General features: G+C 32.1%; 1 protein-coding gene across 1 annotated transcript in view; it reads left to right on the top strand.

The window, feature by feature from the left end:
- Positions 1-10,351, top strand: part of LOC111058057 (ubiquitin-conjugating enzyme E2 H) — a 36,135-nt gene extending 25,784 nt beyond the window's left edge. Inside the window, exon 5 of the mRNA XM_039443368.1 lies at positions 5,624-10,351. Within this exon, the coding sequence (XP_039299302.1) occupies positions 5,624-5,751 (128 nt within the window). The 3' untranslated portion in view covers positions 5,752-10,351. The remainder of the gene's footprint in view (positions 1-5,623) is intronic.
- The last annotated feature ends 4,787 nt before the right edge of the window (positions 10,352-15,138 follow it).

Here is a 15,138-nt window from a genome sequence, read left to right on the forward strand (position 1 = left end):
CTAAACCCTTTAGCACTAACTCTTAAGCACTAGAGACTTCAGATTCAGAGTTTGAATGTGACAAGCAGACTAGTGTGGACAGTTGTCGATAACAAAATATCGAAGGTTGGCAGTATTGTTTGATAGATCAGTATGCAATTGATTAGCAATTTGATACCGCCTGTCCGTGAATATGAAAAAGTGGTCACCATGTTACCATAGACTAAGTAAACAGTAGGGTTAGATCTGTGATCCTACTATGCCAGCACGTTGTCTGAAGTCTGTGATATTTAGTAATAGTTTGCTTTGCCAACCTCAGTGGAGTCAGTTGCAGATTTTGTTATTCAAATTATTTTTTTATATTTTATTGACCAAACGAAGTAAGGTCTAAGTCTTTTTGCATTTCTCTTTATGTTTATATGGTCCGCATTTACGGCGAAACGCGATTGTAGATTTTCATGAAATTTGACAGATATGTTCCTTTTCAAATTTTGCGTCGACGTACATAGAAGGTTTTTGGACATTTTGCATTCTAAGGATAATATAAAAGGAAAATGAGCCTCCTTCATACGCCAATATTAGAGTAGAAATCAGACTATAGAATTATTCATCATAAAATCTTTTACATCAAATGGCTGAACGAAATTGTTTGCTTATAAAAAGCTGGCTGGACAGAAATACACTGATCTTGAATGTTGTTGATAAAACCAATCACATCACTTTCACATTAAACAGATCAGGTAAACCTGAAGAAAATTTAAAATTGAAACTCCAGATAAACTGTATAATGTTACTTTTTAAAAAGATAAATATTTTGAATTGAGCGCGTAACAAAACGATACTGAATAACAGGGGTGCCCACAAGGGGGGGGGCATGGCACAATTTCCGCCATCAACATTTTTTGGGGGGGGGAGCATGATTTTTTTATATTTTATGTCAACATTTTGAATCATGGTTGAAAGATCAAGGTATTAAATAGAGATATCCTAATGTAGTTAATTTTAATACTTTTTCCCACTTTTACAATGTTATATTATTTTGCAAAGTGTAACTCAATAAAAAGCATAAAAAATACAATTGATAATATTTTATATGCAGGAATTTTAGTACAGTAATTTCAAGCCTATGAGTTTGAAGGTAAATCTTTGACAAAAATAAATTATAACTTCATCATCCACTATTTCCACTATTTCCTTTGCTTAATTTTAATTTTTAATGGTCATGTGTTTGAGTTTCCTTGCTGTTGCAACCTAATTTTCTTAAAAGCACAATTATAAGTTAAATTGTAATGTACATTTTAATCTAATAATTATTTTAATTTTGAAGGCGTTTCATGATGATATTAATCTCTCTGAAATGGGAATGCAATTATAAAAATTAAAAAACTTCAAGGACATTATAGAATATTATCAATCAAGGCATTCAATAAGCTGCCTGTTAGTGTGAGAAATATGAATCAAGTCCGTTTTTAAACTCAAGTTAAAAAGCTGCTAACAGAGAACCCATTATATAATGTAGAGAAATTTTTCAATTTGCCCGTCGATGTAGTGAATACTTATTTTGTGTGATGATAATATATGTTTATGAATTGGCTCAGTAGCTTAATGGGATTTTATTCTTGATGACACCTAATGTACATTAAATTGTATTTATTGGTGGATTAACATATTCTATTCTATTCTATTAAACAACATCGCAAACTCTAGTGAATTTGACAGAAGAAAAGATTTGTGAAAAATATCAAATGAAGCCAATTTCAATCTTTTAAATTTACACACATTAATCAAGTAACTATTGTAATGCTTCTTTACTTTTTTCCGTTTTGTATAATAGACCAATCGTTTTTCAGGAAACAGCCCGAAAGAATTTTTCGCGACGGTTATATATGTATTTTGGGGCGCTGAATTCTAATCTGAAATTTGCTGACACGCCAGAGGACGGCTTCACCCCCAAAACTCCAAAAAAACCCAAAAGTTTGGACTTTTTTCAAGTTTTCCATTTAATGTTGAGAACCTTTAACTTTTCGAGAAAAATCGTTCCCTAAAATATTAAAGATAATAAATTTCCAATAAATTGAGTGGTCGCGCGGAACTCTACGATTTTTGATTCTGGAGCTAAGAGTTTTCAAAAAAGGGGTATTTTTTAAGGGGTTTTCAAAATTATGCAAACCTACCACTTCTACCCTATACAACTAGGATCTTTTTCTAGTAATGATAGAAAGCCACACATCACGTGAATTAACAATATTAATAATTCTGAACAGAATTCCTTAGGTACCTATTTTTGAATTTAGTAGTGGTGGGAGGGGGATTACACCCAAGAATAGAAAATCATGTCCTACAGCCAAAATTCAAATTTCCATTATAATACCTTTTCATGGCCTTCCTAACAAAAAAGAAACATATTTCGGCTGAAATAACCTTACGAGGGTTATATTCTATGATAATCACTTGTTAGATTTCAGTATTCCCTAGTGGGGGGCACACATAAGGATACGTCCAGGATCAAAACTTTAAACACTTATAACTTTTGACTGAATGATCACATCTCCTCGTACTACAGCTCGTTCATATCAGCTCGTCAAGGCGGTTGGTAATCATTTATCTTCTCACTAAAATTTGTTAAAAAAATAGGAAATTCCTCCTTTAGTGTATTTTAGCCCATATTTCAATGCATAGAAAAATGACCGATTTCTATATTCAAAAATGTGTGTCACGGTAACTCAAAATGATACTTGGTCTTGATTTGAAGAAAAGAGTCTCCTCTTTTATGTGAGGTTAATGATTTTTGTAGAAATATAATCGTGAAGTAAGATACGTTTTTTTCAAAAAATCAAGAAATTTGCAATATTTTTCTTATTTTCACAGTCTCGACAGTTTTTCGATATTAACAGTAATGCAAGATCAATTTAAGGCAACTCAGCTTATAGAGCATGAAATTTTCTCTCATTTAAGACCCATCGCAAGTTTCTATCGTGTATTGTACTCATTTTAGAGACTCTTTAATAACAGTAAAATCGCAAGAAAAATGAGAAAATAAAAATTATCATTTAATTGGCTGTAACTTTTGAACTGTATTGAAAACAGAAGTATAATTCATGGGAGTGAAAAGAGGAGAAAATTCATCACAACCTCGACTACTTTTTTTATTTCTATCTGAAGTGTTCCACAAGATACGCAACGTTGCATATGCGAGACTGTGAAAATGGGGGAAATATCACAAATTTCTCGCACATTTAAAGTTGTGTATCTTCTGGAACACTTCAGATAAAAAATCCAAAAAGTAGTCCTGCGCGACCACTCAATTCATTGGAAATTTTATTATCTTTAATATTATATAGAGAATGATCTTTTTCGAAAAATTCAAGGTTCTCGAGATAAAATGGAAAACTTAAAAACAGTCCAAAATTTTGGGGGTGAAGTCGCCCTCTGGCGTGTCAGCAAATTTCAGATTAGAATTCAGCGCCCCAAAATACATATAGAACCATCGAAAAAAATGGAAAACTTTTGAAAAAAAAACTTTTTATAAGTAACCTTAACATTTAAAAATCAAAGCCTCCCTTACTTATCTTTTAATATCCCATTAAAATATTTGTCATGTAGTTTTTCCTGATGTAATGTAGTACATTTTAGTCCTCCCGAACAAGAATGGGTGCACTGCTAGTCTCAAAAATAATATCAAAAAGATACTTTATTTCTATTTTAAAAGAGATAAGAAACGATGGTATATATTTTTTACAATATTATGAAAACAGAAAGAATTCCTCACAAGACCAAAGCAAAATAATGTCCTTTGGAAGATTAGAATGTAAGATGTGAATTTTATTGTCATACACTGACTAATGTTAAAAACTAAAGGGTTGGGAATTGGGGTACTTTGGGGGGGGGGCATTACACTTTGATTGGGGGGGGGGGGGGCATGCGCCATTGCCCTTGGGGGGGCTGGGCACCCCTGCTGAATAATCAAATAGAGAAATATCGATAGTCGAAAGTTCATTTGTCGATGTATCATTGATAATTCAAAATAATGTTTGTAGGTTAGATGCCAACACAACAAAGTTATTAAATATACAGTTTCCAATACTAAAATTTAAAAAAAAAATAATAAAACACTTCAAAAGATAAAATAATATTGATAATTTTATTAAATCAATCAAAAGAATTGTACCAATTACATTAAAACAAATTTCACATAATGTTATCATTTACAGGATTCCAATAAAACAATAAACAAAAAGCCAAATAGAAATTTAAATCAAATAAATAGCTTTTTTATTAAATTTGAACAGTAAATAAATAACAAAAAGAATTATTCTAATATTTGGAGGGAAGAGTTGTATAAGAGATTAAGGCAGTTATAAACTGGAGGGAAAGGAGCCAAGTCTTGTTCTGGTTTGTACTTTTAGGGACGTAGAAGTTCAACATCTTTGTTGTGTGTAAAAAGATTTAGCTAGTGCAGTTTTATTCAAAGTTTATCTTGAATTAAAATGTAAAGTGATATAATGGAAAAGAAATATGTGGTAATTAATGTGGAGATGAAATGTAGTTTTGAAACGGTTAAATGTTATAAAATTGGGAATCAAACTTGACACACTTTGTGGGGTAATATTATTTTTTTATATGAATTGACAGAAAAATTAAATAAAATGTATTAAAATCATCAGATTCTATTATTAATTGTATGTTTTCTAAAAAGGGTGAGTCATTGTCATTATTATTACTATTATTATTTTGTATAACCTATGTATTGTAAATTGAAATTGAACTCATTTAAGGACTGTGTCCAAGAACATGAATATAAAATTAAAATCATCACATTACTAAATTAAATATGTTCTTATTTTCACTAACAATTCCATTAGGCTATCATTTTCATAGTAAAATTTAAAAACTCCCTAAGGCTCTATGTAAGGAACTGTTCTTTTTTTGTATTATGCTCCTGACAGTGGAAAAATTGAAGAATTTTATTTAAATTTTTATATTTGATAAAAATTTTAAAAAAGACAGGTGAGGCGTGGTAACTGCAATCGAAACTCAATCAACTGTAATAATTGTCCTGATATAAAGAAGTCAGTAGTACTAAATATCTAGGTGTTCTCATCGATGAACATTTGAAATGGGCCATCCACATGAAATTTATCTGCAACAGAATTTACCTTCAAATTCTAGGAAGCGAAAAAAATTCTGAGTCAAAGTCAGCTGAAAATGGTATATTTTGCTCTGGTTCAATCTATAATTCAATATGGGATAACAGTGGTGGGCTGTTATAATTCAATGATCTTTTTATTGGATCATTTATTTTATTGGACTTTAATTTTATTGGATCATTAATTCAGTTCATTAAATTTTATTAGATCATTTATAACTTCAATTTTTTGGATCATTTTTTGTTAATAATAAATTTGCCAACCTGTAAACTATATCTCATATTGAGAGGCTTTTGTTCGAATTTGGATGCAAATAAGCTTTATTATTATTTATAAGGACGGCAAAAAATCGAACGTCTAAACATTGATGTGTCTGTAACTGGCTGAAGTCTCAAGTCCTGCTTACTAACGAATTTCTGCTCTCCTGGGCAAAAATATGATGCTATTTGTTGACACATTGACAGACTAGTACCAATAGAATTCTATTCTGTTTTCAGAGTATGTGCGCAAGTATGCAACTGAAGAGGCGTTGAGAGAACAAGAACAGCAAGGAGTCTCATCGGACAGCGACGAATCTTCCATGTCCGATTTTAGTGAAGACGAAGCTCAGGACATGGAGTTATAACATTTTTCTCCTGCATTTAATCATTACTCATCATGTTCTGTGAAAAGACAGTTATGTTGTTAAGATATGTTCTCTGTCCAACTAATTTCGCTCTTTAAGCATTGTGGAAGCTTGCGATATTTTTATTTTGAGTTAGTTTTGATTTTGTTAGAGTTTGTAGTATATTTATTCTCAAGCATCACCTGTTCATATGACAACAGATATGTGAAGTTGTTTTATTTTCAAGATGTATCTAAAATGTGTATAAATTCGAATAATTCGAGGGATAGAGCTTAAGTTGGAATGAAAAATGGAAAATGGCATGATTGAGGAGCAGAAAATCAATTCGTGTGTGTGTGTGTGTGTGTGTGTGTGTGTGTGTGTGTTTCCTTTATTAGATTTTATATTCCACCGTATCAAGATTCGAATTTTATAAAGTTAAACGATGAAAATAATTAACACCAATATTTCCACCTTGATGAAGACTGGCTTACTGTCAGTAAATTACATTTCATTTTCCAAATAAATTATTATAATTTCCAATTTGAGAATATTATTATTTGTTACAGCAAAATGTGAAATATTTCAAACATTAACTATCTTATTCTATCATTCGCTTTGATTTGCGAAACATTATTTATTAGATATTACTTGCAAGTAGCAAGTAGTTTTCTGTAGCCTATAATTTTCACTTGAAGGGATTGAATTTGAACTGTCTTATTCACAAGTATTTGATGAGTTTGCCTGCTCAACGGTACAAATAACCAAAATAGCCTACCAATAAATCTATTAATAATTTTATTACTTGTTATAGCTCAATGTATATTTTCGGAAGCGCGTGCTAAAAGTTTCTCTAGATAGAAATGTATTAGGTATACTTTTTTTGTATTTTTCACAGTGATATACCAGTGCTGAGTATACTTGAATTTTGAATAAGTCGAGTCAAGGATAAACTTGAACTTGAAATTTCATTTTCCATATTCCATTTCTTAAGTGATGCTCAGATTTACCGGACTAGTGCTCTTTAAAATTATTTTTTCTACCAAACCTGCTTCTCTATACCTCAAGTTCAGAATAATTCATTCAAATGTTCTTACCAGATCAGTTATTATCTGTAAATTATCGAAATTTACTCCGATTTAATCTGTGCAATTCTAAAAAATATATACAACATAAATGCGTACTAAGTATTTACATAAGGTACTGTAGTTAACTCTTTGAAAATGATTTAATTTGTAAAATGTATTTTCACTCTTAGAAAAGAGGATATCTTTCGGTTCTTTCAATACAAAACTCTATCGGTATTTGCAATACAACTGATGGGGAAGATGATATTGTCAATACCACTTTTATCAACGTTGACAATATCAACGTCTTATTCTTTCAATTATGGAGAAATACCACAACATTTCATACCATACAATCAAATTATTGATGGAGAAGAGTTGGGAATTTAATAAAAATACTATTTTACTATTCATAGATGTAGAAAAAGCATATGATTCATCAGTGGATGGACAAGGTTTGTGGCAGGAAGGGATGGAAATACTGCCTGAGATATTGAATTAAATGAAGAACCTCTGAAAAATATTAGGAGTTTCAGGTCCTTGGGCAGTGAAATTGCAGACGATGGGAAAATAAGTTATGAGATAACAAAAAGATTGCAAAAGGGAGCAAATTTTTACCAGACAGTTAAACATTCAATTTGAGATGGAAAAATACCAGAAAAGGTCAAGATGATGATGTATATAATATGTATTATGTACTTATCATGTTGTATAGTGCTTATACAATCAAATGACAGAGGAAATGGAGTAGAATACAAGCAGGAGAAATAAGGTTCCTCAGGGCAATAAAGGGAAAGACACGAAGAGACAGAGTTAGGAATGAGGGTATAAGAAGAGAACTGAACATTGGAAGCATAAGGGAAAAGATAAAAAGCATGAGACTACGCTGGTTTGGACACGTGAAGAGAATGGGAGAGGATCAGCTGCCAAAGTAAATGGAAGAGATGAGGATTGAAGGAAGGAGACCAAGAGGACGATTGAAAGATACAGAGGTCAACGAAGTGGAGAAGAGAGGACACAGATGGCGACAGGTTAAGGACGAGCGATGGTGGGAAGACCGAAGAAGATGGAGAGGCATAGTTCATACCTAGACCCGGCACTAGCTGCAACGGGACACGGATATCTATGTAATTCACACTCTACACACTAATATAATCAAATTTTCTGTCTTTTACGTAATATGAGCTTACCTCATAAATAACGTTACTCTTTTCAAACCGGTATGAGGATATTTATCAATTTCAAATGATATTTATATTTATTACATGAGTCCAAATAATTTATATTCGAAGTTCCGTGCTCTGCCGTCTAAGCATTAGAGCGACCGTTTGCACATATCGGGTAATAAGAAAACCTTGATTTTGAAGAGCAGAAGGTAGACACGTTCCAGAAAGCCATTCCATGATAGCATGTAAATTTGGTTCTTGATAATACACAGTTTATAATTTCCTTTATCAATTTCAAATTTTGCATGGAGCCCGACGACACTTTGTTCGAAAAAGTCGGTTGGAGCTCCGATTAATGTGTTGTAAGAAACAGAAGAACATGTTATCACTTGTGAAACAAACACGGATGAAGTTTACCGACGAAAATGAAAACATGGATGTGGATTAATTGAAAGCTACATACCGTTGAGGAAGGAATAAAGCTTTATTAGAAGATGTGTATTTTAGAGGTTTCTAAGTCAGCCTTTCCATATTACGTGATATTATGTTTCAGCTTAAATAAATTGAAGCAAAATTCTAACAGACTAAAATTCCAAATTCTCTGAGTTTCAAATAAAAAATACGATATATTGAATCAGAAATAATATGAATATCATAATTTTAAATCGATTAAAATATCTGTATTTAGAATCGCGTTATAATCAATTTAGATTATTATTATCTCCACGTTATAATCAATTTAGATAAACTATCAAAAATTCCCTTTCATTTGCCGCCTTTAGAAACGAGCTGATGAATATTTCAATACATACTTTCTAGCTTTTAGCCGATTATTTTTTTGTATCATTAACCTCGTCCAGAGCTCATGATTAGAAAACATGTTTGGTCTGTAAACATTATTCATTTTAAATTGAAATTAGAAATCCAATTACCCTTTTTTTAAACATTTATTCACAACATGTTTCAACATATTAATACCATTTTAAAGTGAGTGAAGTGTTGTTGACTTGAAAATGGCATTAACATGCTGAAACATGTTATGAATAAATGTTTTATCAAAAAGGGTACCTACTTGGATTTTTCATTTCAAGATAAATAAGAGTAGTCCTCACCAAAAAGTTACTATTTTTTTGTATTCAACTCAGTTTTTTGTTTGTTTTTTCATAATTATAATATTAAATGTCTATTTTATTAAAAATAGTTGCAATTATTATTTCTTCTACTTATTTCTACCAACTAGCTGATTTTTTGTTACATGGTGAATTGTGTCTTATCAAATTCTTCCACCTGGCTCATTATAAATATATAATTTAAACTTACTTACTTACTTACTTTATTTTAATATATAATACATTTACTCAATAATAAGTTATACAATTTTATTGTATAATTCATTAAATTATTAACTGCTGAAAAGTCAAATATTGTATTTTTGAATAAAATCAAAAGACTTTTCAGTATAAAACATAATTTGTGTTGAATTTCAACAATCACTGGAAATCTTGTTTTCATGGTTTAATATGATAGAGATCTTTTTGACTATTCCAAATGAATATTCTTTGTAACCTGGAAACTAAAAATACGATACTTTTTTCTAAAAACGTTTATTGACAACATGTTTTAACATAAGCTTAATTATGCCATTTTCATGTGAGTGAATGCAATGTATAACGTTAAATAAAACGTTCAAATCAACCTTATCTATTTCATTCACTCATTAGAAAATGGAAAATTTTTGAAACATGTTGTGAACGTTTTAATTAAAGTTATCAATTTTATCCACTCATTTGAAAATGACATTAATATGTTGTGAATAATTTTTTTTTAAATGGGTACTTGGATTTTTAATTTCCAATTATACAAGAGTAGCCCTCACCAAACGTTTAAATCAAGACTTATCATTGTATCCTGTTTGTTTCTATCTTGTCAAGATTCACAAAGTAATTCAGAATCATCTGAGATACATTGGATTAATGATAATTTGTGTTGTTGTCTACTTTAAGATTAGTAATTATTACTGCTTCCATTTCTATTGTATCCCAACCAAACTTAGATTGAGTTGTAGAATATAGGATTGACATACAATATTCAACAGATCTTTTCTTCTGTATTAGCTTGTACTATAATAATATAAAGTTATTATTATTATGAATTGAAAAGAATGAAATTGATTGTGTTGAACCATTGAAATTGCGATGAATGAATGCCGTGTGGTATAGTAGATTTATCGATTTTATTTCATTCATAATAAGTTTTCAGAAGTATTTTACTGAGATCTAGTTTTGTCCATCGACTAATTACAATTCAAATTATTCCATATTTTTCGAAAACCAACACTCAAATACTGTGTCATATCGTTTAATAAAACCTATTTTTCTTTTATCACAATTGATGTGCACTTTACCAGCTGGTACCAACCTTTCTATTCATGTAAGTTACTCAGGTGATGAAAAATGCACATTCAAGGGAATTTTTGAGGAAAAACAGGTAATCGGGTAAGTATTTTAATCGATTGACCTATATTTTATTCTAATTAATTGACCTCTTTAATTTGAATATTTTTCATGATTTCTGGACTTTCCATTTTGCTACAATTATATTAACCTATTTCATCGTGGACTTGATTTCAGTTTTCATACACTAGTGTTCATACATATATGATGTTTATTAACACCAGGGATCATGAGTTCCAAATTAAAATAATCTGAATTCAATAAAAGTTCAAAGAAATGATTTTTTACATCAATCCTAGATTACCAATTCCAAAGGCGGATTCCCACAGTCATATCAGTCAGTGACCGGTACAGTTAAAATATTATATCCATGAGTTTTAATGGGAATATTCCCACTCAGCCCGCCGAGTGAGTATGAATAGTCTCATTAGAATTTATGAGAATAATATTCGCACTGTACCGGACACGTTAACTGGTACTGAATGCGGGAATCCACCCTTATCCTAGATTAAAAGTAGTGGATAGATACAATATTGGCGATTTCTGTATAAGGAAATGTGGAACAGAGATTGCCGCTCCCATTTCATTGAACCATTTATATATTATTATTCCTAGCATTTCCTGATTTCTTACTGGTAAATGCACAGTCATAACGAATTCTATTGAAATAGCATCCAACTAGAGTTTGATCAATCTATGATCTAGGGAGTAGATTCAACTCTTGCACTGGTATCTCTCAAAGTAGGCCTAAATCATATCTAATAATGATTCAACATCAATTACAATATGATAATGAGTGTTCTTATCCTGTTTTCCTTTACTGAGGCATTTCATGGTGTGGTGTGCGTGGCGAGCATGACAGTGCTCTGCAGTAGCGCTGCCACCACTGGGTTTTTAGGGTCCTGCTACTTTATGTAAGATAATTTTAGAATAAATACACAAATTCAAGCACAGAAGCACTCTCTATTGACAAATCCCATTATAAAAGTATATACTCTCTCTTGAGCATACTAACACTTCAATCACTTTCCAAACACCAATTCTCTCACACAACCTCCCTCTAGCTCACCTTGAAACGTTCTGGCCTTTTGTTTAGTCTCTACGCGATCATCACACTCTCAGCTCACTGGTAGCCTACAAAAGGCCAATTCGGTGGCCTGAGTGATGACTCAGCTATTCTAATAATTAATCTATTTGAGCGAGGTGTTTCAATTGTTACAACAAACTGTAAAGTCTATGTATCAAGATGCATTGATCAAAATTTCAAACGGAAATACAAATTAATTTTTATAACCTACTCTGAAAACTTCTGCTACTGCAAAAATTGAAAAGTATAAATCTAAAAATTATTCAAAAGCCTGGAAACGAACTCGGCGCACCTCGCTTCTCTCGCCTTATTCGTCTAGCCAGGGGGCTCTACCCTATGGACCCCCGGCCTGGATGAATCCAGGAATGAAACCATTTTCATTTGAGCTTGCTCCCTTCCATCAGTAAGCTGATCACTGATATTACGTACACTGCTTGGAATGAAAAAATATACAGTATTTCGGAAATATTATTTTAGGTAGTCTTCTCATCCAATTAGTAAACTATTTTTGTATTTCACTATTTCCAGTACATCACTGTAAAGGTCTACTTATAAACATGAGATAGTTACTTCGTACTATCTCTATAAAATATAACACCTTTTGGAAGATTCTTTCCAAAACTCTACATCACAGTACCTCTACTAGATGGGTATGATTTTTTTGTAATCATATTTCCAATAATTGACTAGCCTATATACTACAATGTATAATAATATTGTATTATAGACACATTGTTTACTGATGTGTTACGGTTTTGGGAAGTAAGCCTCCAAAATTTGTGAGAAATCTCAACATTCAATTATGTAATTACAATTTATTGTATTCAATTTATTGAAGAGGTGATTCCTAGATGGGAAGAAGAGTTACAAAGGAGTTACATAGCTGAAGATGGCAGAGCATATATTTAAATAAAAGAACAAAAATTTAATGAGATACATAGATTTATTGGTACAAAAATCAGACAATATAATTTTAAGCATGTAATTTAATCATTATATATTTTATAAACAACACTTAAACAGACTTAATGAGTCTTTATAATATTTATAAAAAGAAAAAAAATATTTATTTCTATTTGATCAATTCTATTCTTAAATTATTATTTTTTATATTTTGACGATTTCCTCTTTGTAAATATAATTCTACATTTTATCTTCAAATCCCTGAGAAGAAAAACAAACTGTTTATCCTGTGAATCCTGTCTGAAGAGGAGCTGCTGTCACATCTGATCGGACGGGACTGGCAAGCAGTTAGCAGCTACTGCAAGGATGCATGGCAGTATAGATACTTCCTGGTTCAGCAATTCAATTTCTAATCAATTTGAACTCTTGTGAGAGCATAATTCTCACTTTCGTCTTTATTTGTACAATCTTATTTGCTATTTCCAATCAACTCCCCCAGACGGCACTTTGCCATGGGCTAAAAATGCCCACACTGATTTGCTTTGTATACTGTACTTTTTATGAAATAATTGAATAAAGGCCATTTATTATTATTATTTTATTTTTCATCACATTTTTATGTGAGTTTTTCTCTTCAAAATCGGCCTATGGCAAGACTTTGATGTTATTCTGTTGCTATATTCAGGAATGCCCTAACCATTGATACAATATTGAGCACCACTGCCTTCTGCATCAAGTAGCTTGTGCTTCTTGAGATTCCCAGCCGACTCAGATTTAGAGTCACCTTTGTTTATAAATCTAATTGCTGATATTATGACTGGGACAATTTCAACTTTCTCTTAATGCCAGATATCCTTTATCTCAGCTGACAAGGGAAGATACTTGGTAATTTTCTCATTGTAGTATATGATCTCAAGTTGTGGCAGCATGGAATGCCCATATCTATTATTACTATTTCTCTTGTCAGCTTATTCATCACAATATTATATCTGGCCTATTGTGTGGAATTGTCCTGTCAGCACTGATCTGTCCCAGTATATTTTGTAGGTGTTGCTCTCACTTACTGAATTGGGAGTATATTGATAATAGGGGACTTTCTCTTCAATCAGCTCAAACTTCAAAGCAAGGTCCTGGTGCAGTATGCCAGCAACATTATTGATGAGCCTCGTGAGGTACTCCGTGGCTGCCATTGCTTGACATGCAGATACAATAATTATGTTGTATTGTCTCTGGAAGTTGGAGCTTGGCTTCGGTGGTGAACGGTTTTCTTATCGTCCCTCTCTCTCCGCTACCTAGTGATTCTAATCTGTCCGGTCTAGTCAAGTTTTTCATGAGTAATTCGAATTTTGTTTTTAAAAAACGGCCAAGAGGATCACCGGGTGAGAACAGTGAGTTGAAAAAGTGTAATAAACAAACCATGGATACAAAGGTGGGCGAGATGACACTGAATCAATTGATGGTGCCGTTCAGCGAAATTCTCGACAGTAAGCTAAGCGGCGTCCAAGGAGGATATGAAAGAACTATGGGACAAAGTGAGTGTTCTGGAAAGGGAGAACTCTCAGCTGAAGGAAAAACTTATTAGGATGGAAAAGGTATGTGAAAAAGTGAACTCAAGCTGATTGATTTAGAAAGCCTCTCAAGAATAAGGAATAATTTAATTTTTAAAGGAATACAAAGTATACAGAGTGTGGACTGTGTGACTAAAGTGAAAAACTTTTGTTCTATCATTTTGGGGTATAAGTGAAGAAATTTTTGTTAACCGTGCACATTTTCTGGGAAAAGGCAAAGAGACAGTTACTGCACATTTTCCAAAAGATGAAGACATCCATAAAATTTTTGGAAATGTTGAAAAACTCAAAAATACCAATATTGTGGTTCATATAGAGACTATGCTAGTGAGGTGAGGGTGAAGCGCAGTAAGCTTTTGGCTCTGAAAAAAGAACTTTCAAGGTTGGTGCCGGAATTGGAGGATGGAATAGCCAAGCTGAAGTCGATGCTGCGTGTGGACCTGGCGAACTTCGCATCTCGTCAGTCGTATAGGAAATTCCCACTACTCAACCGCTGTGTGACGAGCAGTCTATCGTTGTGAGTCAGAGAAATCTTCTAAAAATACTACCTATATTAAACCGTAATGTTTGTGGACTAAAACAAAAGGTTAAAAATTCTGATTTTTAAATTTCATTATTATTTTATTTTCAGTGACTCATATAATAGCGGAGGATGTAGATTATGTTAATGGTTATCTTTATGATTTTGAACTAGTATGATGCTATGGAGAGATCTCTCGTTATGGTCGTGCTAGTAAGGGTATGGTGTTGGGTATCAAAAAAGTTTCCACTTTTAAAAAAAAATAAAATTAAAAAATTTAGAATGTAAACATATTGTGCTTGTTGAAATAGACAATGCTTTGAACATATTTCCTGTTTATGTCAACTGTAATAATAAGTGGGATGTTGAATTTTTAGAAATTAAGAACTTTTTATTGCAAAATGCGGATGAGGTATTTTTAGTTATAGGTGATAAGAATATACGTATAGGTAAAGAAAAAAATATCAAATAAGTCCAACATTGAGCCACACGCAATCAATAGGCTGAATAAAGTGATAAATTCAAACGACGTTATCGTCAACAAAAGAGGGCGTGAATTTTTTTCTAGATTACATCTTGGGGACCCCAGGATGGAGTATAAGACAAGTCAATATGCCATATAATATGCATATGTTATATACACA

This window comes from Nilaparvata lugens, chromosome X, assembly GCF_014356525.2.
Source record: "Nilaparvata lugens isolate BPH chromosome X, ASM1435652v1, whole genome shotgun sequence".
Classification (NCBI taxonomy): domain Eukaryota; kingdom Metazoa; phylum Arthropoda; class Insecta; order Hemiptera; family Delphacidae; genus Nilaparvata; species Nilaparvata lugens.